The sequence below is a fragment of the Gopherus flavomarginatus genome, chromosome 12 (genome assembly GCF_025201925.1).
Source record: "Gopherus flavomarginatus isolate rGopFla2 chromosome 12, rGopFla2.mat.asm, whole genome shotgun sequence".
Taxonomy (NCBI): Eukaryota; Metazoa; Chordata; order Testudines; family Testudinidae; genus Gopherus; species Gopherus flavomarginatus.
Window position 1 is genome coordinate 17,941,669 of NC_066628.1, and position 24,611 is coordinate 17,966,279.

General features: G+C 41.8%; 1 protein-coding gene across 1 annotated transcript; it reads right to left on the reverse strand.

The window, feature by feature from the left end:
- Positions 1 to 12,676: 12,676 nt before the first annotated feature.
- Positions 12,677 to 13,609, reverse strand: LOC127032542 (olfactory receptor 5V1-like). The gene has a single exon (XM_050919845.1). It carries the CDS (start codon positions 13,607 to 13,609, stop codon positions 12,677 to 12,679), a length of 933 nt encoding a protein of 310 aa, XP_050775802.1.
- Between the last annotated feature and the right edge of the window lie 11,002 nt (positions 13,610 to 24,611).

The window sequence follows — 24,611 nt, forward strand, 5'->3', positions numbered from 1 at the left end:
TTACTCAGGAAAACTGTGATCTGGGGAAAACAAATGAAATGAACACTTTTAATAAAAGTAAACAGCATGTGAAGTTAATCTCTCTGTAGCACGAATGTAAAGAGAGCCATTTTCCAGGCTGTACAACGTGTATTTAAATAAAATAAAATGAAGTCGTATCGTAAAAGTGAATTGAAATGGCATATAGAGATCATCTCTTCTGTTGGATGAATAGAAAGAGAGCTCTACTGTATCCTGTAAAATATATATTTTTAAATAGACAAGATTTAGAGAAAGCAACAGTGATAAGCTGGCTGGAATTTGTGTGTTGTACAGTGACAAAATGGGCCAGATGCACAACAGGACTCAGGCCCCTAACTGCCACTTTAAGCACCTAAATTGTAGAATTAGGCCCCATGGGTATTGATAAAATCCGCACCCTGCTGGGACTATGGGACAGTCTGATGTGTGCCTCACTTTGTCTTTCCTGTTGAATCAGTTCCACTGTGGTTAAATAATTAAAGAGGCATTGGAAAAAGGGGATCTGGATACTGGATCTCCTGCATTTAAGGTGAGGGCTCTAACCAGCTGTACATAAAGCAATTATCTCACTTGCTGTTTCTCTCCGGCTTTAAAACTCTTTAATCTGTCCCTCTAACATCAGCAGAGATACAACTTTTTTAACTCCAGTTGGGGATCTGGCCCCTTTACTCCAATGGAGCTATGACTGAGTCACATCCACTGGGGATCTGGCCAATTCTATAAGTACCTCTTTGTCTATTATATTTTGTAATTTTTGTAGGTCAGTGGTTTTCACCCTTTTTTAAATTTTGCGTACCCATAAAAATTTTTGAATGGAGGTGCGAACCCCTCATCAGTGGACTCCCAGGGGTCTGCAGACCGCAGGTTGAAAACCACCATTGTAGAGTATTTAATATCTATGGTATCTTATTGGATTCATACCTATTAAAATATCTAGGGTTTCTATAATAATAAAGTAATAATAAATAATAAATAATAATAAATATAATAAACCCCCAAGACCTAGAAATACAGGTTTGGGCATAGGCTGACAACCCAATCAAATACAGAGAACCCAGGCAAATTGATAAATTTTACAACTGCCATAAAGAGGGCCTCAGAAGTGCTTAGCTGTATGACAGGCTCCTCCATTGCCAAAGTGTGTGTGTGGAAGTGGGTAACTGCAGGTTGATATCATGCAACTGTCCAAACAATTCAAGAAAACCAGAGATCATTTTCAGCCAAACAGTGGAAAGAACTCATAGTGCAAACCAAGAAGTGACCTAAGGTTGGATTTTGGCCAAACCTGAAGAGAGAGCCTAGAGGACATGAATGCTCCAAGACGTGAAGGAGAGAAATGATAACACCGAGAAAGAAATGAATGAGCATAGACTCACTGGGCAACTGAGAGTTTCATAGGAAAGTGGAATTATTGACTCAAATGGAGACAGAAAGCCTGAAAAGGGAGATTAGTCATGTTGACCCACATGCAAACATTTTGGTAGAAGCAATGACACAGGATCAACAGTAGTGTGGCACACTGCCGGGGTGATCAAGTGGAATCAAAGGGATAAGTAAAAATTTTGACATCCAGACAAGACAGCTGCTATTGATGCAATGAGTACTGAATAGCAATCCAGACATGGACTGGACATTTGACAGTGTGATAGAGGAAAAAGTCTGTGGAGGAAGAAGTTGATCATTAAGAATACAACATCAAAACATATTAAAAGTGAGACAGAGAAAGAGGTCATCTTGTGGTGATAAAAACCAATGACTGTGAGTGCATCCCAGCCAAAGATATCATGTCAGACAGTAGAAAGGAAATCCCCCAGAAAGATTCCAAAGTTTTACACAGAAATGAGTGCATGGACAGTGGTGGAGAGAGATCAAACCTATTAGGGATAGACATTGAATCAACTCATGGCTTCTACAAGGATATCGGAAAAGAGAGACAGAGAGACTCAATATGAGTGCACAAGTCCTTAAGGATTATTTATACAGAAGAAAGATCAACCAATGTAACTGCTCCCTGAACTGCAGAATGTGTTCTGAAAAGGAAGAGACTGTGGAGCGCCTGCTGAGCCTGGCTAGGAGAGAACAGACACATGAGGCCACCAAGTTCCTGCACTGGAGTCTCTGTGGAAGTGCATATTTAAATGAATTTTGTTTTATTACAACCACCAAATTAAAAGTTCTCTAGAGAATGAAGAGGCTAAGATTTTATGGGATCTGGCAATTGTCACAGACTGAGCAGTGCAGAAAAATAGGCCAAATGTTAATAGATAGCGCCATACCAGCAGCCAGTGTCTTAAAAAAGAAACAAGAAGACAAGATTGCAAAGTATGAAGAACACTTCCACAAAGCAGATTGATTATGAAAAAATAGAACACAGATGATCCCAGCAATTATTGGAATATTTAGAGTGATCCCTAAGGGTATGACTGAGAAGCTGAACAACACATGAGGAGTGCAAGACATCATGGTCAGTGACTTCCAGCAGACAGCGCTCTTAGGCACTGTGAGGATGTGAGGGAAAATCAAAGGAAAATGAGAGCATTTGAGCATCCAAAATGCAGGAATTCTGTAGAGGGTTTAATGAAACTCCTGACTACCCAAACCTACAGAGTTGGTGCAGAGCATGGTTCATTGGTGACTTAAATTTTAGACCGTAACTTTACCCTTTTTATGCATAAAGATCTTGTATATTGTGAAAGCTATTTGTTAAAAAAAATCCCCCTTAGGTAATACTGAGGGACAGTAATAATGATCATAACTAATGAAAGTGTCCAGCAAACACTCTCTAGGCACGCTGACAGGATTTTAAAAAGAGGGATCCCATTGTAATGGAAGTTTTATTCCTAAATCACTTAAATTCCCCTGAAAATTCAACCCAATGGGACATTTGACTCAGGATCCTGCATATCTGAATATCAGGCTGTTCCTACCCTGCCCTAATGGAATTGACATTGATTTGCATTGGAAATGGAAAGGAAGCCAAAGTTCTGTCCAATATCAAATCTATGTTTATCCAATATGTATCCCAGAGAGAAAATCAATCTTTTTCCAATTATCAGCTAATCAGACAAATACCCAAGCAAAGAGATGGATCTTGTCTGTGTGATAACAATGGCACTGTTTACAGTGATACCAAAAGCTAAGTGCCTTCTCTAGAGAATGCCCTGCCCCTAATCTACTCATCCCCTAACACACAGACTACAAAAGTAGAAACTACTGTTATCCTGCATTAGCTAATATCAGTTTTCTCAGTGCTGCCTTGAGAAATACACAAAGAGAGAGATGGCTGGGTTGCCAGCCATGACCCCTATGGGGCTACTGACTCTGTGTGAGCGGACTGCTGCATTCAGGCAGAAGTTAAAGGGACTCTACAGAGAGACCCACCTCTAGATGGGGGAGGGGGCAGAACTTGGTCCTTTGAAATTAAAAGGAAAATAAACAATTATAATGAATAAAAACATGAATCAACTCACCTGCCTTTTTAATGTGGATCATAAATGTGGTGAGATCATTCTGATCTGTGATTTCTTCTTTTTTTTCATATTCTTAGTCTGTCTACTAAATTATTGATTTGTCTCTCTAATCTCTCTGTCTGTCTCTGGGAAACAGCATCTAAAGATGACTTTGTTTTTTTTTTTTCCAGGAGTAGTGAGAGACTTCAAGGCTTATCAGTGGGAGTGGAACAAACATCCTTTCCTTAGCAAACTCCAAGACTAAGAGCTGATTTCTTGAGAGCTGTTTAAATGCTGTCTTGTTCCCCCTGGAGCAAGATCCCTGAAGTTCACTCTCCTTGATAAGGTACCAATAGCACCGAGTTGGGTCAGCCCTTAAGCAATGGTGTATGTTTCATAAGCATGAGGGTACTGAAGCTTAAATTATGAAAAGAGCTCAAGAGATTTAGGTTTGCAATCTCAGGGACAGTCAATTAATAAGACATTTATTTAGGCTCAGATTCTCCCAAGTAGGCTTAGGAGTTAGACATTCAAATAGCAAATAATTTCCTCTCCCCAGACTCCTTTGAAGATGATAGCCATAATATATAATTACCACAAGAGGGCAGTGGAGGTGAAAGCATGGGAACTGGCCAACCATCCTTAAACATCACCAATAAATGGATACACAGTTTAAGGTATGAGAAAGACTCATAGACTTTAACGTCAGAAGGGACGATTATGATCATCTAGTCTGACCTCCTGCACAACACAGGCCACAGGATCTCACCCACCCACTCCTGTAACAAACCCTTAACCTATGTCTGAATTATTGAAATCCTCAAATCGTGATGTAAAGACCATGATGTGCAGAGAATCCTCCAGCAAGTGACCCATGACACATGCTGCAGAGGAAGGAGAAAAACCTCCAGGGCCTCTGCCAATCGGCCCTAGAGGAAAATTCCTTTCCGACCCCAAACCCTGAGCATGTGGGGAAGACTCACCAGCTGGACACACAGGAAATAATTCTCTATAGTAATTCAGCTCCCACCCCATTTAATATCCCATCACAGGTCATGGGGCATATTTACCACTAATAATCAAAGATAAATTAATTGCCAACATTAGGCAATTTCTTTTCCCCCGATTTATTCATGACCTGCAGAGAGAGCATGTAAATGGGAACAACATTGAATGGTGTATAGTTTTATGTATCTGGGTATTCAGTTGACAGCAGGAAGTTCTATATCCGAAGAAGTCACAGGTCTGATGGGTCTTGTGTCAGTGGCATTTCAGTATAATTCAGAGGCCTCTGTTAGGGAAACAGAATGTCTATGTGACAACTAAGAAACAAGTGTTACATGTTGTTGTGATGACATCCCTCTTATATGCAGAAGAAACATATCCATTAAACACAGCTGTGGAGTGGAAACTAAACAGTTTTCAGTATCAAAAGTTACAGCGTATTCTTCACTTCCATTTGTTTGATTTGTTACAAATGAGGAGATACTTAGATGATCCCAGCAAATTAAGTGTGACTACGCATCACTACCATGATTCTGAATATTCCTGCAAGATTCGGATCATACACAATCTTGATTGGGCTCAATCCATCAGGAAGTCTAAAAAAGGAAGTCCTGTTAGCCTCTGTCTGAGTTCTGAATGCAGGCAGGCTGTGGGGATATGAACATTTTGTCTGAACACTCAAGTGCATGCAATGTCATATCTATAGGGAAGAAGAGATGTACATAAACATAATAGATGAATGAAAACCCCATTCAGAGGTGTTACACTTTCTTTCTGTAGGATTTGCAGAAGATGAGAGTGTCTGTTTCGTGAACTCCTGTTGGGAGAGTGTTCTATGCTCAAATAAGACACATAATTAAACTGTGGAATTCCTTGCCACAGGGAAATATAGAGACCAGAAATGTAGGAAGAATCAGTAAGGGATTGCAGAAGAAAAATAACGAGAGCTATCATAATTTGTGATAAGATTTTTGGAAAGGATAATAAATATGAAGCTTTAGGTCTTAAACCAAACTCTAACAATTAGAGACTCTGCTATGGGGCAGATTATCCCACATCTGTGTACTGTCAGGTTACTGAGTCTTCCTCTGAACAGTTGGTTCTGGTCACTGTCAGAAAGAGGATTCTAGATTAGATGGCAGATCTGACTCAATATGGCAATTCTTATGTTCTCACGACCACCGACAATGGCAGTACAAGAGGCGAGCTATTTTCTTCAGCAGCTTCATTTATTCAAAGATCTCAAATGCCTTCATGTGGATCACTGTATATTCTATTAATTTAGATGGACTATATGGCCCCAAAGGTGCTAACACAACCCAGTCACTGTCCAGCATTAAACTGCGTTAAACAAGCTTCAGAATTTGGTATACAGAGAGCTCGGCCTACCTGTTACTGTGGCAAACACACCATTAAACATCCTTTTTAGCTTTTATTAAAGACACAGAAAAGAAGGAAAAAACAATTAAAGCATTTGAAAAGGAAAGTTTTAAATAAGGCTTTTATTTTAACAACATCCGTTATTCCCCTCCGATTTAGCTGAAGCACATTTTGGACAGACTTTTAGATGGCATTAAAGATGGTAACGACTGTTCTTTCGGGGAAAAGAGGAGAAGTTAGTAGAGATGGGCTGAAGCTATTGTTGCTGTGCTTGTTGAAGTCCGATCCCGTTTCCTAGAAGACAAAACAAGAGAAAAGCAGACACAACGAGAGAGAAAGGAACAACAAAGATAGAAAATGCAGCTTCAGTCTCTGGGGTTGTCTCTCATTTGCAACCTCACAGCTGGAGAAACACAGGCACTGCCCAAAGTCTTATTAGCCAGTTAGAGATGTGGCAAGTTTGTACCAGCATCCAGCTGTTTAGGGCATTACTTTCAATGACCTTTTTCTGGTCACAGGCTCACAGCAGTGCTGCAAAGTATACAGCCTTGTCCTGCTAAGCCAGACTCTCATTGGACAGATGGGAAAAGGGGAGGGATAGGAAAGAGAAGAAATAAAGTGGTGAAGGAAAAGGAGACGAGGCGAAGGGGAGGAAGGGGAAGAGCGAGAGAAAGTCTCACATCTCAGGTGGTATTTGGGATTTAACTAGAGGCAGTGGTGGTGTCGTCTTCCTCCCTCTCTCTGGACCAGTCTGGTCAGGACATCTCTCAGGATTAGGACGAAGAAATTCTAGGGTCCCAGGAAACGGTGGGGATGTCAGCCCTGATGGTGACACTCGCTCCAGTAACCAACTTTTCTACCCAAAGTCTCTTTCTTTAAGAACCCCAAAAGGGACAGATGGGTGCAGTCGCCCATCCCTTCGTTACTTTGCTCAGCAATTAGGCCTGGTTTGATTCACTGATTTTGGTTAACTAATTTTTTTGTCTCACACTGTTTTATTTAGGAGGCATGATCTTAGCATGGTTTGTGAGTTCTATCACGAGACCTTTTCCTTTGGACTAATTCAGTCTCTCTTTCTCCTTCCCTTTAGTGTCTTTTTCCAACACCATTTGCTATTATAGACTATTGTAACATCTGATAAACTGAAACATACTTTTTTACAGTTGAGCTCACAATGAAGGTAATTTTGTAGTCCAAATTATTACAAAGTGTATTCAACTCTGCAGTCCATCTGTGAGGTTCTTTTCCCCAAATTACAGAAGGTTTTTACCATCAATCATCCATTAAGCACCAATAAAATACTAGTCTGTGCACTTAAAATGAAATTAAAGAGAGTCTATGACCCAGAGAGCTTAATTGTAATAGACTGAGACACTGGAGAAACCACTTCTTTATTATATATAATCTGTCCTATGCTATACAGGAGGTCAGACTAGGGGATCACACTGGTCCCTTCTGGTCTTTGAATCTATGAAATCAGTTCCTTGTTATGATTGGCAGTGTACAAATATTAGAGATGATACAGAAATTTCCATCAAGCAGGAAGCTCCGTACTTTGACATTTCATTTAATCCCAACAGGGGCCCAAAAGATAATATATCAAAATTTTCATGAGATAAAAAATTCTAAAAGGTTTGGATGCAGAAATGTCTAAACAGTTCATTTTTAAATTTGATTGTAACAAAACATTTCCTCTTTAACTGTTCATTTCAAACAAAATCTTTCTCATTGAATGAATATTTTTATTTATAATGAGATTGAGAGGAGTCATTTGATTGTCAATTTAAGTGACAATATCAATTCAAAATGAAAGTTTTCATTTCAGTTGGCCATTTTGAAACAAAACCTCTCATTTCATTTTGAAATGTCAAATTGAAATGGAATCTTCCCCCCAGCAAAAAAAAAAAAAAAAAAGAAATATATTTATTCAAAATTCAGATATTCCCAAAGAAAATTTCTATTCTTGATGTAACCATACTTTCTGATTTTGTTTTCCAAACATAGGGGAAAAAAAATGACCAGAACTAATAAACATAGAAGTGGTCATCATTCCTGTTCTAAAGAAATTACAGTCCAACAGAGTGACGCTTAGTAGGCTGGACACCCTGCAAAAGCAAGAGGGGACAATAGTTAAATCATGCTGCTTTCCATTCAATGAGCTGGTTGCAAAAGTTATGAATTTTAATGAGAAAGAGGGACATGATTTTTTTTCATGAAAATATTCCCATTTTCAACCAGCTTTATTCATTTTTTTGCAAAGAATGTGAAAGAAGAAATTCTCCCTTGAAACCGGGAGGAGAGGGTGGTATCTTTCTCAGCAGGGACAGGGAGTGCATTCTGTTAGTACTAGGCTGACATGAGAAGAGATATGGGATTACCAGTGGCATATGGATCAAGCTTCAATATCTTGCTCACCACTGACTTTCTTACTGACCCTGGGCATGTCACTGGGACGACATTTTTCCCATCCAGTAGGAGTAGGGCACCTAACTTGCCTAAACTCTTTTGAAAATCCCAGCCTGCTTGTTGACTCTTCCTTTACCTTAGACCATATTTCAGTAAGTCCAACATTGACAAAAGGTGGATTCTGAATCATAACTTTATTCGCTGAGGCAAGATCCTCAGCTGACATATCTCGGTGTAGCCCTGTTTCTTTCAGTGGAGTTAGGTTGCTTTCCACCCGCTGTGATGTTGCATCTAAAGGTGAATATCACCAGGATGCATAGTGCCAGCACCACTTCCTATTATGTTTAGGATTTAAGTAGAAATTCTATGATACACGGGTCTTTCCAACTCAATTATGATTGAAATTTGAGGAATGTAAAATCAATTTAGAATATGGACACTATGGGCCAGCTTCTCTGTTAAAGTAAATCCACCTAGTTCCATTGATTTAATGGTGCTATGTCAATTTAGATGCAAAGAAAGATTCACAAAGGGACATAGCTGTTCTAATGCTGAGCATTACAGTGAATGACTTTTAGGTGATTTTTTTTTCAATCACTTGGTTTCCAGAGCCTGAGTTGGGCAGCCAGGCTCCCTAGACAGTGAAAGGAGAGACATAGGCACCTAAGAATGGGATTAAGAAAAGCCAATATGACAGATGGTTCCTTAGCCAATGGGAAAGGCCAAGCAGAGGGCTGTGTTCTAAATCCCGCAGTTATCACAGGAGTTCAGTCTCTATCTCCTCTGGGGCAAGGCAACTCCTTCACCTTGGGACTCTCAGCTGGGAAGTTGCTAATCCCATCTAAGTTGTGATACCAGTCAGTTCTGTGTTTTGAGGGAGCCAGGGTGCGGTATCCAGCCTGTCTGACACATGAAGGACATATTCTCCCTAGTATCTGCTTGAACCAAAGTCAATCAGAGAAAAGACTTACAGAGAGCAGTGAAGAGTGGTGGGAGACACACCTAGACCCCTCCTGACAAAGGTAATAGGATTAAGGCAACTCCCCATGCCTCATCTGCGTCAAAGATGGGACAGGGAGGCATCTCCATTAGCACAGAGAATGGAGAACAGAGATTCCAAGGCAAGAACCACACTGAACTCTGGGACCAGAAAAGCGGAGAAACATTGCATCCTGGGGGATCTCTGCTCCAGCTCTTAATGAACCTAGGCCTGCACACACCCAGCTCAGCAGCTATCAATTATAGTAAAGAATCCTTGATTGATATGCAAAATACTGAAGCTGCCTAACTGCATTGTGAGCTCCCTGGAAGAAACACCACCCATAGCCAAGAGTGATCAGCTCCTATTGTCTAGCTTAAGGAAAACCCTTGAGTCATCAGTTCACCCATAAACAAATCTAGTGTTCTCCTTTGAACCATTGTTGTTTCCCTTCAACAACAACAACGCCACCAACAAAAAAACACCCTAACCACGCTCAAGTAAGTGTTCCGATGAATGGATCCAAACTCTGCATCAGTTTCACTAAGACTTCATCTTCTCCTGACTGATTGTGCTGGGGGCTCTCCCTGTCTCCAGCACTCAGGACCCTGAACTATCACCATCACCTGGGAACCCCGACCAGTTCAAGCTTTATGGAGTGCTAAGATCCCTCCCTCTCTCTGTGCTTTCTTTTCTACCTCAGGTATAACTTTTTAACCCTGACTTGTTTGATCAGGTATAGCTTTCTATATATGACCTCTGTAATCTCCTTGTGTGGTTACCATTATTAGTCAATAAATAACTTTTATGAATAAGCTGGTTGCTTCCCTCCCTATCTCTCTGAACTTTACTCTTCTGTGTTTCTGGTTTCCCATTTACTCTGCAACAACGCTTCTCTTACCTAAGCTAAAGATCCCTGTGGCACCCAAAAATCCTATGGGGTTTGCTCGTCAAGTGGGTTACTACCAGAACAATTGTAACTTGGAAGTGGGGCTAGGGATGTGCTGAACCTGTGACAGATGAGGGTGGCAGCTTGGAAGTGCTGCTTGACCCAGGCTACTGAGTCCAAGGGCATATAAGGCTGGCAGTTTGGAAGTGCTGATTGACCTGGTCCACTCAGACTTGCTCTGTTAATGTGTGTGTGTGTGTGTGTGTGTGTGTGTGTGTGTCTGTGTGCAAGAGCGCATGCCAGCTGTTTCAGGGGCAGCAGGAACCCAGCCCTGGGGAACCCAGGTCCTGCAGGATAGCTCCATTGGGAGGGGACTTGCAGAAGGGAGATGTAGGGCTCCATATGAAGACACAAGTGACACAAGCAATACATTGATAGAATTACAGGAACATTCCCTCTGCCCCCCACCCCCTCAACAGTAGAGTAACTGTAAATAAATAAGCATACCCCAAAGTAATGGGCAAATCTGGTAACAGGTGGCAAGAAACCATGGTGAGAGAGGGGAGAGAAGAAGGAGGAATTAGGTGGAGGAAACCCCTCAACTTTTATCCTAGCAGTTAGGGATATAACAGACTCTCTTCAAGTGCCTGATGATGAGAAAGATTTTAAAAAGGGATCTGCTTCCTCCCATGTGGGTGCCCTAACCATTGCGATATGAGATACCTGATATTTGTGTGTCTCAATCTCTCCTAATAGACCCTCAATTCCTTTGTGCATCTTGGCCCAGCTGGGGATCACACTCATTATTAATTATTATTAGTGGACAGAGACATTAATAGTGATGAGTCCCATAAGATACTCCAGATATTAAATAGGGTTTTCAACAAAACACTCTAGAAGAACTACAGAATGCAGTACACAAAGATGTTCTTTTCATAGAACTGGTCAGACCCTCAAGTGGTATGAATTAGCCATGGGTCCATTGTGGTCAATGGGTCAGATTGAAAGAAATATTGGCCTAGAGAGAGAGAAAGCAACCGCTGGAATGGCTCTAGATCCTGGTGCTTCTAGCACTCACCCTAGATGGAGACCCAGGTGTGACGGGTTGGATCACAGAAACCCCCTTGGGACTGTCAATTGATGTGCCAAGACTACTTCTTCCCCTGCTTTCCTGTCCTGGCAGCTTGAGACTTCAGTTCCGTGCCTGCCTTGAGCCAGACCCATGGCTTAGCTGGTTAAAGCACCTGCTTTGCAAACAGGAGTGCCGGGGTTCAACTCCTAGTGGTCCTTTGTTGAGTCAGACCCCCTAGCCTGCTGCAAACCCAGACTCAGGTCTGAGCCACATCCCTGAGTAGCTACAGGCTAAACCAAAAGCTGCTTAAGAGATGTTCCTGTTCTCAACACTCAGGTGCCCAAACCCCAAGGAAATCCATTGTACCCTGTATAAGGCTTTATACAGGGTAAATTCATAAATTGTTTGCCCTCTATAGCACTGAGAGAGAGAGATGCACAGCTATTTGCCCCTCCCCCCGGTATTAATACATACTCTGGGTTAATTAATAAGTAAAAAGTGATTTTATTACATACAGAAAGAAGGATTTAAGTGGTTCAAAGTAAAATAAAATAAACCCCGCAAGTCTATGCCTAATACAGTAAGAAAACTGAATACAGATAAAACCTCACCCTCAGAGGAGTTCCAATAAGCTTCCTTTTACAGACTAGTCTCCTTCTAGTCTGAGTCCAACAATCACTCACATCACCTCTAGTTACTGTCCTTTGTTCCAGTTTCTTTCAGGTATCCTTAGGGGTGGAAAGGTTCTTTCTTGAGCCAGCTTAAGAAAAAATGGAGGGGTCTCTCAGGGGCTTAAATAGACTCTCTTTTGTAGGTGGATACCCCTCCCTCCCCCTGTGTAGAATTCCAGCTACAGGATGGAGTTTTGGAGTCACATGGGCAAGTCACATCTCAATGCATGACTCAGAACTTACAGGTAGCAGCCATGGTTCACATGCTACCTTGAATGTTCTCATGTACACTTCTGTGGATTGGAGCCTTCCATGGTCCATTTTCTGTTAAGTGCTTCTTGACAGGGCACTTAACTTGCAAATTTCTTTCTAAAGAAGCTGACCAAATGTCTTACTAAGGCTATTTAAAAACCAAACAAGTATACAGCCAATATTCATAACTTCAAATACAACAATAACACATGCATACAAATAGGATGAATATATTCAGGAGATCATAACCTCTACATAGATATGTTACATGGCATATATAGCATAAAATATATTCCAGTTATGTCATATACACACTCATAAGCATATTTCCATAAAGTCTTATGGGGTTCAACATCACACCAGGATCCCATCCCCTTTGCTCCAGTGTCTCTTCTATCCAATGGGGATGTGGCCTGCTGAGTTCAATGGAGCCATACTGATTTAGACCAGCTAAAGCTTTGGCCCAAAATGTCAGATGCTTAGCTGAGAATCTCCCAAACACAAGTTATCCACAGTCCTATGCAATTTTTATTTTTTTAAATAACATTGACACTACTTGAGAAATTTAAATTTCCCCAATTTTTTCCCTATAGCTGTTTTCATCTCTTTGTTTTTCAGGCTGTAGATGATGGGGTTTAACATGGGGGTTAAGATGCTGTACTGGATGGAGAACATTTCATCGAGCACCACAGAGGAAACTGAGCTGGGTTTTGTGTACTGGAGAAAACCTGTCACGTAGAACAAGCCGACCACAATCAGGTGGGAGCTGCAGGTGGAGAAGGCTTTATGCTTGCCCTCCTCAGACTGTATCCTCAGGATAGTGGAGATGATGTGAATGTAGGAGATCAGAGTGAAGAGAAAGGAGCTTGATCCAAATATCAGAATAGAAGTAAGAAGCAGCACTTGATTAGTGAAGGTCTCAGTGCAGGACAGATGTAATAGAGAAGGGAGCTCACAGCTGAAATGGCTGATTTGATTGGGCCCACAGAAATGCAACTTGAGGGCAAAAACAGTGTTAAGCAGGGCATGGATGAAACTTATTGCCCATGCACCACTCACCAGCTGAACACAGATCCCTTTGCTCATTCTCTCCAAGTAACGCAATGGGGCACAGATGGCAGCATAGCGGTCATAAGCCATTGCTGAGAGAATAAAAATTTCATTAGTAGCCAGCAGGAAAATGAAAAACACCTGTGCAATGCAGCTATTGACAGAAATGGTTTTGTGCTCTGCTACAAAATGCACCAACATATTAGGGACAATGGCTGAGGAATAGCAGATATCAACAAAGGATAAATGAGACAGGAAGAAATACATTGGGGTGTGAAGGTGAGGATCAGCCCTTATCGCCAGCATGATCACCATGTTTGCCAACAGTGTGATTAGGTAGACAGCTGAAAACACCATGAAGAGGAAAATCTGCATCTGTGGGTCATTGGAAAGTCCCAGGATAATAAATTCAGTCACTTCAGTTTGATTTTCCATTGATCCTTATTCAGGAAAACTGATCTGTCAGACTGGAAAAAAATAAAATTAACACACTAGTAAATTGAAATGGGCTGTGGAGCTGATCTGATCAGTAGGATAAATGTAAAGAGAGGCTTACTACATCCTATAAAATGTACATTTAAAATAGACAAAAATGGGCTAGATGCAGAAAAAGACTTTGGTGCCAAACTACCACTTTAGTTGCCTAAATTCGAGGATCAGGCCCCAGTGGTATTCACAGAAACTCGGCTCAACTAAGACATTGGGATAGTGGGACATAATTCTGTTCTGCTGAAGCTGTTCCACTGTGATGCAGACGGACTGGATCCTTAGCATCTTGTATCTGGAGGTGAGTGGCCTAACCACTAGGATATAAAGTCACTCTCTTATTGTCTCTCTCTTGCCTAATATCTCTTTCATTAGTCTCATTAACTTCAATAGAGCTACAGCTGATTTACACCAGCTGGAGATTTGGCCCATTGATGCCTATGGAGCTATGGCTGCAGCACACCAGCATGGAATCTGTCCAATTCTATAAATACTCTACAAAAACTACAGAATGTAGTATATGTAGAATCTTATTGGATTGATCCCTATTAAATCTCTAGAATTCCAGAAGACGAGGAAATGTCCAAGGCCTAGAAATTATGTTTTCCTATCCAGCTGGGTATAGCCTTGCAACCCAAACCAGTATGGAGAATATGGCATTCATAATAATTGATTACCTCTAAAGTGGGCCTCAGAAGACTGTATCTGGATGACAGCCTCCTCCCAAGTAGAGTGTTTTGTGTGGAGATGGGCAACCTATGTATCATGCAACTGTCCAAACAACCAGAGTTCATTTGTGACAACAGAGTGAAAAGGAGTCATTTTATAAACCAAGAAGTGATCTGCGGTTGTCTTTTGGCAAAACTAGAAGAGAGAGCCTGGAGCAAAGAAAATGCTCCAACACTGGAAGGAGAGAAATGAAAACAGAGAAAAATTACCAAGCATAGACGCACTGCACAACTGAGAGCTTTATTCCAAAAAGGAGAATTTATACAAATGGAGATTGAAAGCCTGAAAAGTGACATTAGTCATGTAGAACTACATGCAAACATTTCAGAGGGAGCAATGACAGGATAAACGCAAGCCAGAAATGGAAGAAAATTTGAGGACAAATATGAGTGAAAAAGCATCTGAAGAAAGTACAGAAAATATGAAGAATTTGTTGATTGAGACAATGCAGAATGTAAGAGATATTGAGCACCAGCACTACCAACTGTGAAATTTGTAGACCATCACACACTGGTTGATATAATGTGAGCACTTAATGAAGTGCTCAAGGAAGCTGGAGAAAACAGCAGCAATGATTAGTCAGTACAATTATATAATTTATGTTATAGTAACAGTAGCAGCTCGTTGGTTTAACATTAATCAACCTAAACATATGAACCATTAGAAAACTTCCTGTCTTCAAGAATCTCCATGGAAATGAAGGTTAAAACAGAAGAGTACGCTTTTTCATTGAGATACCAGCCTACTGGATGAATATGAGCAAAATCATTTGAAGAGAAAAGAGCAGTAAACAGCCTTGGAGATGAAATATCAGCTGAATGAAAAGATGAGAAAGTTATGAAGGAACAAGGTAAAAGAAGCTGATCACTTAGAGTCATGGACTTGAAAGATTTCAGCACAAAGTTATTAGTATCATAGGATCAGTCACTTCACCAGAGACCCTAGGAGAGTCTTTCATCTGACTGATGTTAAAAAAAAACAAAACAGAATAGGCAAATAAATGCAGTTTCACTGCTTCTGGAAGGAAATCTGGTCTGAGACTGTACAACATAAGCAGACAGTGAATCAGATTACAAAAGAGAGAAAAGGTTTACAAAAAACACTCCACAGAGCAATACACAGAAAGAAAAGAGGTTCTAGGATAAATGAAAAACTGGAAATCACCCGGACTAGATAAGATGCATGGATTCTGGCTCAAACGCCTTACAACACTCTGTGATTTATTAAGGTGTTCAATAAACAGTGATTGGAGAATGGGTATCCAAGATGGATGGTGACAGGGACAACTCTTCTCATACAAGGGAAAAAAGAAAAAAGAAGGAAGAAAGAAGAAGATTGTGTTGATCCTATGAATTATAGACTGACCATGTGTTTACTATATATATAGAAACTTCTAACAATAATTTTGGCAAAGAAGATCTGGATAGGGCTAGCTCACAATGGAATGCTGGTTCCTAAGCAAAAAGGCAGCACTGTAAACATGAAAGGAACAAAAGGCCTCCTCTGGCTAAACAGGAGGATCACACAAGATGCATGTGAGCGTGCGCAGATTCACCTGGCAGTGCCTTCTGCTGGTTATCCTCAGGAATTAGCATCCAGCCTCTGGAGCGCTCTCTGCAGGTCAGTGTCCCGCTGCCGCTGCTGGCCCCTTTGTCCCTCCCAGGACCCTGGTGCCCCTTTACCTAGGTGCTGCCCCCTGGCAGTAACCCCACAGTTCTGGGTCTCCCCCTCCCAGGGGAACCCCCACCCACTATCCCTACATCGCCTCAGTCTTGGCTACTGACCAGTCTCCCTCTAGCCCGTGTTTACTGGGGCATCAGCCACTCATCACAGGCAAAGGTGTTCTGACCTACTGCCTCTGCCTATCCAACCCTGCACCTATTCAGCCTAGAGTCAGGCCTACAGCCTGGGGCTTTTCAGGCAGGAGCTCCCAGCTCCCCTGGCCCTTCCTCAGCCCTGCTTCCAATCTTGGTGCCTTGCTTAGGTCCCTTCAGCCAGACTCTTCTCCCTCTACAAGTGGAGGAAGTCTGCCCTGGCTCCCAGCCTCTTTTAGGGGCCACTTGGGCCTGACTAGGGCATGGCCACAGCTGAGCATACCTTCCCCAATCAGTCCAGGCTTCTTGCCCCAGCCACAGCCCTCACCTGGGCTGTTTAAAGCCCCACAGGGCAGGAGAGGGTAATCACCCCACTACAATGCAAAACAAATTCCAATCCTCTGTCCGTTCCCGTATCTGGGTAGAGTTTCTCTGAGCAGCGTCCACTGGCAGCCTTGACACCTTTGAGGACCAGTGGGAGCTGTCGTGGGTTCTCTGCTCAGTGTACCCATCAGGGTCCCTTCTTTTGACCCTTTGACAGCACTCCTGTCCCTGTTATTTCATTGGTTGTCCCCAAAATCATTTGGATTCCAGGTCCTGTAGATCGTCCCCTTAGGCTAGGGGGTGTTGGTCCTTCATCAGTGGTCTGGCTTCTGCCCACCCATTTCTCAAAACCCAAAAAGGTACAATGCAAAACAAAGAAAGAAAAACATTAAATGATTGTGTGGGTACACTACCAGAGAGCATCCAACAGTCTCTCATTCCAAGATCAATAAGACACTGAAAATGTCCATGGTTCATCCACAGATCATTTCCTTTCTGCAGCAATCTATGTTTAACTGGAGCACTAGACTTTACCTGGAACGGACTCATTGATGAGGTTCAACTTAAAAGAGAAATCTTTCAAGGGGATTCCTTAGCACAAGTGCTGTTTGTGGTAACCAAGCTGCCACTGACGTGGATGCTTGTTGAGATAACCACAATTTACCATATCAGCAAAGACCAACAACCAGTTAACAATTTGTTCAAATTGAGCAATCTGAAACTACATGAACAGTCACAAAAAGGAGCTATAGGGATTGATGATGTGTGGAAAAGTTTGGTGAAGCTATAAAGCTATGCGTTGGCTTGGCTAACTCTGTGTCAGCATCTGTAAAAATGGCCAGACTGGTACAATCTGATGACATACAAGTTAATGAAGGAACTATCCAGGATATCTCAGCATGACCCATACAAATATCTTGGAATCAGGGAACTGTCAGAGCCTTTACATAAGAAATTGAAAGAAAAAGTGAGGAAACAATATTACAGATGTACACAAACTACTCTATGGACAAAACTGAAGTCTAAGAATGTGATCTGAGCCATTAATATGTGAGGGGATTCCAGTAGTACAGAATATTGCTGGAGTGATCAAGTGGAATCGAGGGAAGAAAAAAATGGCATCCAAAGAAGACAGACAGTTGCCGGTGATGCATAGAGTATTAGATAGCAATCAACTCATAGACAGGATGTACATCCCATGGTGTGATAAAGGAAAACGTCTGCTACCTGTAGAGAAAACAATTGATAATGAAGACTATAATATCAAAATATATGAGGAGTTGACCAGAATAAAGATCATCCGGTCACGATAACAAGCAATGACTGAGCTGCATCCAAGCCCAAGAAAGCATGAAAGAAAGGAGAAAGCAACAAGACTTGAAAGGTTTACACAGAGATCAATGCACAGACAGTGGTGGAGAGAGATCGAATCTATTGGTGATAGAAGATTGACAAACTCATGACTTGTAGAAGGATCCCTGAAAATAAGAGGGAGAGCTTCATTATGAGTGGAAAAGAAAAATCCTTATGGGGTTTATTTTTGTAAGAAGTAAAATTCACCGACAACTGCTCTCTGAGCCCCAGAATGTGTTATAAAAAGGAAAGGATGGTGGAGCATGCGTTGAGCAACTGCTAGGGTCTATCTGGAAAAGAATATATGAAGACAGTCTGAATTTGCAAAGTGCCTGCATGGAGCCTCTGTAAAAATCCATACTTGCACCAAGCTCTAGAGAATGAAGATGGTAAGATTTATGGAATCTGGCAATTGTCACAGACCGAATGGTGCAGTCAGACAGGCCAGACATAGGTGTAGAAAAATACAGCAAACAAGCCCATGTTAATTGATGTTTCTGTGCCAGCAGACAATCAAAAAACAACAAGGAGACAGGATGGTGAAGTATGAAGAATGCTGCCTTGAAGGGGAGCAATTATAGAAAACTAGAACAAACGCAATCCTAGCAGTTATAGGAGCTAGGGGTAAAACATGCTAGGACTGCAAGATGTCGTGGTAAGTGACTTCCAGCAGACACTACTCTTAGGCACTGTGAGAATGTGAAGGAAAGATCAAGGAGAATGAATGAATTTGAGCACCTGAAATACAGGAATTCTGTCGAGGATTTAACAAGACTCCTGACTACCTAAACCTACAGAATCTGGTCAGTCAGTATTTATAGGTGACACATGGAGGTACATTTTAGACAGCAGCTTCCTCTTTTTGACTCTGAATATCATGCTGTGCCCTCTTGGAAGTGAATGGCTATTTTGACATTGATTTTTAGTTGGAAATGGGAATGAAGTCAGTGTTCTGTCCAACGTCAAATTGATGTTTAAACCCTAATGTCTGCCATCTCCAGAGAATTCCCTGCCCCCAACCTCACCATCCCCAAACACAAATACTACTGCTAACACGCACCAACTGAACTAATATGTCTCAGTGCTGGAGAGAGAGAGAGCGAGCGAGCTAGCAAGCTGGGTGATTCATATAGTAGCTGGGTTGCCAGCCACGGCTCCTGTGTTGTAACTGACAGTGTGAGCAGAGTGTTGCATCCCGGCAGAAGTCAATGGGACTCTACAGAGAAACCCAACCCTAGATAAGTGGAGCAGAATCTGGTCCTTTGAAATTGAATATTAAAATAAATAGGAATATGAATCAACTCACCTACCTTTTAAATGTGGATCATAAATATGGTGAGATCATTCTTACTTGTGATTTTCTCTGTATTCGTAGCCAAATCAATAAGTAGGTAGACTACCTAGTCTATCTGCATCTGGAATACAGAATCTCAAGACATTCAATAGGTCTATAGATATGATCCTTGGACCCTTTACCCAGAGCAATGAAACCACTAAGGTGTCTAGGGTTATCTGTGGGAGTGGAATAAAAAGCTTTTCCTGAACTGCCTCCAAGATTAAAAGCTGATTCCTTGAGAATGGTTTAAATTCTGTTTTGTTCCCCTTGGGACAAGATCCCTGAAGTTTACTCTCTGTAACAAGCTACCAGTAACACTGGGCTTGGTCAACACTCAAGCAATGCTCTGTTGTGCCTGAAAACAAGAGCAATGAGACTTGGATTATCACAGGATTTAGGTACACAATCTCAGCAACAGTCAATTACAAACAAAAAAGTGTGTATTTAGGCTGTGTCCAATACGGGGCGCCACATTTCAGGAAAGATGTGGACAAATTAGAGAAAGTTCAGAGAAGAGAAACAAAAATAATTAAAGGTCTAGAAAATATGACCTGAGGGGAGATTTGAAAAAAAAATAGGTTTATTTAATCTGGAGAAGAGAAAACTGATAGGGGACATGTTAACATCTTTTAAGTACATAAAAGGTTGTTACAAGGATGAGGGAGAAAATTGTTCTCCTTAACATCTGAGGAAAGGACTAGATGCAATGGGCTTAAATAGCAGCAAGGGAGATTTAGGTTGGACATTAGGAAAAAATTTCTAACTGCCAGAGTGGTTAAACAGTGGAATAAATTGCCTAGAGATGTTGTGGAATCTCCTCTTTGGAGATTTTTAAGAGCAGGTTGCACAAACAAACACCTGTGAGGGATGGTCTAGACAATACTTAGCCCTGCCTTGAGTGAAGGGGACTAGACAAGATGACCTCTTGAGGTCTCTTCCAGTTCATAGAATATTAGGTTTGGAAGGGACCTCAGGAGATTATCTAGTCCAACCCTTTGCTCAAAGCAGGGTCAGTCCTCAGACAGAGTTTTGCCCCAGATCCCTAAATGGCCCTCCCTAAAGGATTAAGCTCAGACTCCTGGGTTTAGCAGGCCAATGCTCAAACCACTGAGCTATCTCTCCCCTGCTAAGAAGTCACTGATGCAGACCAGAATTAAACCCAGATCATCTGTGTCCCAGTCCAGTGCCTTAACCACTGCCCTAAAATCAGCAGCCCCAGTTCTATGATTCTATGATGGCAGTAAATAACTGTTGAGACAAAGGAGGAGATAAATTGTAAGTTTATTCACCAAAAAGATCAATTCAAAATTATTCATAATTTTAACGCAAATTTTACTGAATTATTGCAGCCAAAAAAATAAAGATTGTGCTAAATTCACAAAACAGCAGGAGGAAGCAGAGTCCCTCTGCTGCTCCTTTTCTTGTAACTTCAGTCCATTGGTAGGTCACTTTCCTTGCACGTGGGGGACCATGGTTTTCTTCCCCTCTCTACATGGGGCTGGGGGCAGAGATTTGAAGTGAGATCTCCCCTCTCTGAGGAAAGTGACTTAATATCTGGGCTATAAGGTGTTCTGGAGTATTGAAGCTGTTCTACAATGTATAAATAAAAGTTATTTATACACTCAATGGACCAATGAGTTGAACCTACCGAAGGAGTCCCCTAACACTGAGCTACAGTGTAATATTTGCCTCATGACTAGCCAAGTATTTTATATAAGTGGAATAGCTTCAATGGGAAAGCTTGAGAAAACTCCACCCTTTTGTACCTATATACTGGTGGTTAGGGCCTTCAGATGGGAAGTCAAAGTTTCAGTCCCTGCTCTACAGGAAGTAGAATGCAGAATTGAACCCAGGTCTTCCAGAACACCAGTAAGGAACACTGGGCTAATGGTTGGAAGAAGAGACACCATCTCCTCTTTCAGGCAACTTGGTCAGCCAAGTCCCATTGACTTGTGCTCTAAATCATTTAGGCACTTCTAGAAATGCCACCTGCAGTTTCCATTTCATTAGGAAACGTGCTGTAGTTTGTTATAAAGGAAAAACACCCATGGTACTCCCTCAGGAAACTTGACTTTTAGAGAGCTAATGCTCAAACCACTGAGCTATCTCTCCGTGGCAAAATTTACTGGACCATTCTAACTTCTGCCATTGAGCAAGCTCTTCTTAGTTCCCCAAACCTAAAGGTAAAGGTTGCTCTGTGACAAGAGTTACAGTCTACTTAAACATACTTCTGCTAAATAATGCTTCTGCTAATATCTTACAGGATATAGGCCTGTAAGTTTCTTGCATTACAGCTGAATATAATGAAATTAGCTAAATATAAGGAAGGTAAGGCACTGAATATACTAAAGGCAAGCTAGCCCTATGAGATACACCACTCCCCAGTTCCATGGGATATTTGAAAGACTATCAATTTCAGGAACTCAAAAAGGGCAGTCAGGGACAAGGGGCAAACCTGAGTCTCGGCGTAGCCAAGGAGTTTATAGTCAGTTCCAGGCCAGGCTCAATAACGAGTATTAGAATCCAAGTCATGTTTCATGACAAGTCATGTTTGAATCAGGAGGCAAAGTCCAAAACAAGGCACAGTCAAACCAGGAGTTCAAGAACATAGAGCCAGAACAGTCAGAGCAACTACAGAAGATCCATACTGTTGCCTGGAGCACCCTTTGGGTTTATATAGGGCAGGGAGCCAGTCAGGAGCCATTGGGCTGCTGCCTATCAAAGCCCTGATGTGGATCTTCCTATGGTCTGTCTCCACCACAGTCACGGGACATTGCATGCAGGCTGGTTACATTTACTGCTGTATACCATTTTGGAGTGGTTAAGTGACTAATACCTCTGCAGACCTGGGTTCTGGACCCATGGGATCTTATTTTCAAATAAATAGAAATAAGAGTCTTGGTCTGGTTTAGGGTTTTAAAGTAACTGGGAGAATTAATAGGATTTGAGCACCTCTCTTACAATGCTTTAAAATCTCAACAAGCTCTAACAACCAGAGTAAATCTTCATTGCTCACATAGGCTGAACTGAGTGTTTTCAGTGCCAATGGCTTCTTAGGTTTTCTGAAAACACAAAAACAAACAAAAACCCCACACACATATACAATAAGAGTCTATGGATGTGACCTATTACTCTGCAATGGCCCCATTTGGGAGCTCAAGACTGCAAAACCTAGATAGGCAGGTTGGGCCAGAGTGGGAGTAAGGGGCTTAGCTGGCGGGTGGGGGTCAGAGTGTGGGTGAAAGGTGTGGCTGCGGAGCCATTTTTCACTTGATTCTAACCAACAGGAAGGAAGTGGTTGCAAATCTGAAGGTGGAAGGCAATTTTGGGAGAAAGTGCATGTGAAATGATAGATCTCATGACAAAAGAAGGAGTTCTGCAATTTCATATCTGAGTTTCTTCAGGACTCTTGGATGAATACCATCTGGTCCTCATGACTAATTACTGTTTAATCTATCAATTTCTTCCAAAACCTCCTCTATCAACAGCTCGGTGTGGGACAGTTCCTCTAATTTATCACCTAAGCTGAAGGGATCTCCCTCCCATCCTCTGAAGTGAAGATTAATGCAAAGAATTCGTTTAGCTTCTCTACAAAAGCAATTTCTTTCCTGAGTGATCCTTTAGCATCTTGATCATCCAATGGCCTCACTAATTGTTTGTCTGGCTTCCTGCTTCCAATGTACTTAAAAAAGTGCAGTTAGTTTTTGTGTCCTCAGCTAATTTTCAATCAGTTAATCCCTGACTATGTGAGCAAGAACAGTGTAGGCAAACATCTGAGAGAGAGAAAACTTAGTAACACCTCAGAGCCTTGGCTCATCCCATTCAAGATCCTATCTCCAACCGTGGCCAACTCTCATGCTTCAGAGGAAGGAGAAAAAAAAACCCACCCTCCCAGAATACCTTGTTGGGAGGAGAAAGGATTCCTTCATGAACCGTGGTGTCCAGCTGAAACCCTGAAGCATGTCCTTTAGGAACATAAGACATAAACCAGAAGTAAGCACCAGGGTTGCTGAGCCCTGCCCTACACCATCACACTGTCATAATTTTATCCAACACTTTCTGAAAACTAATTAAGTTGTGCATCCCTACAGCTCCTATTAGAAGTTTGTTCCAGAACCTCACCCTTCTGAGGGTGAGAAACTTTTCTCTAATTTCCAGCCTGAATTTGTTCATGGCCAGTTATATCCATTTGATTTTGTGGAAACAAGAAGATAGAATTAGGAAGAAGAGCTCCAGCATGACTTTTATCCCAGTGGTTATGGTACTCATCTCAGATGTGGGAGTTTAGGGGCCCAAAGGATTCAGCAGCTGAGCAGGTGTTTTATGACTACCAGGGGGTAGGTCTGGGAGGCCTCCCCTTCAGTTAAGTGGTCAGTGTAGCAAGCCAGGCTGTGGATAAATCCAGTTCAGTTTCCCCCTTCTGCCTAACAAGATGAAGGGTTTGCCCAATAGCATCTCTCTGTTGGATGCTCAAACTGCTGCACAATAGACTCATTCTCACTCCCTTTGTTGCTCGGTGTATATTTAATTATTTCGTACAAAGTGGAACAGCTTCTACAGGAGAGATAGGGACATTCAGCCTACAATATACCATAGCCCAGGGTTAGGACACTCATCTAGGAGGCTAGAAATCCAAGTCCAAATACCAACCGCACATCACAAATGGAGGGGAACTGAACTCAGGTTTTCTACATCCCAAGTGAGTGCTTCAACCCAGGATATAAAAGTTATAAGGGAGGCCTCACCTGCCCCCATGTTTAGATGTGGTCTGAGACCACCTACCAGATCAATCCCCACAGGCTAGGCAGGTGGTGCCACACCTGCTTTGAGGACCCCATTGAGACTTAGAGATCAGATAGGCACCCAGGCACTTACACTAAGGTGGCTGTGCACATGCTGACTGTCAGACACTAAAGAGTCTTGGGGACTTGAATGTTGGAAAGTCAGGCACCTAGAGATTTTAAAGGCTCACAGGGTTAAGCGACAGGTTTTGTGCAGCTCAGTGGCACTGAAATGTTGGATTTAGGCACCTAAAGAAGCAGTTAGATGCCTAAATCCTTTTGTAGAGCACACTAATTTCAGCTCCCCAAGGATTTGGAGATGGCTCTTACCTATTCTACAGATACAGGAATGTAAAAACATACACAAAGATTTGAAGTCTATGAACATACTTTATTGTTTTTAACATGCTATATTGTCACTTGACAGAGAAATTGCCATGCAGCATCAGCCCTGTGGTTCTTCTAGTCCAGGCACTCATCTCCAATGGTAGTCAATATCAGCTGCTTCAGAGGAAGGAAAATTATAGGCTAAACTGTGAGGAAAATTTCATCCTAGCCCAGGCAGTCAGTGGTTGGCTCATGTCCTGAAGCATGAAGGTCTCTACAAATAATAA

What these genes read in the sequence shown, in the direction of transcription:
- LOC127032542 (XM_050919845.1), bottom strand. Translation starts at nt 13,609, where the DNA reads ATGGAAAATCAAACTGAAGTGACTGAATTTATTATCCTGGGACTTTCC.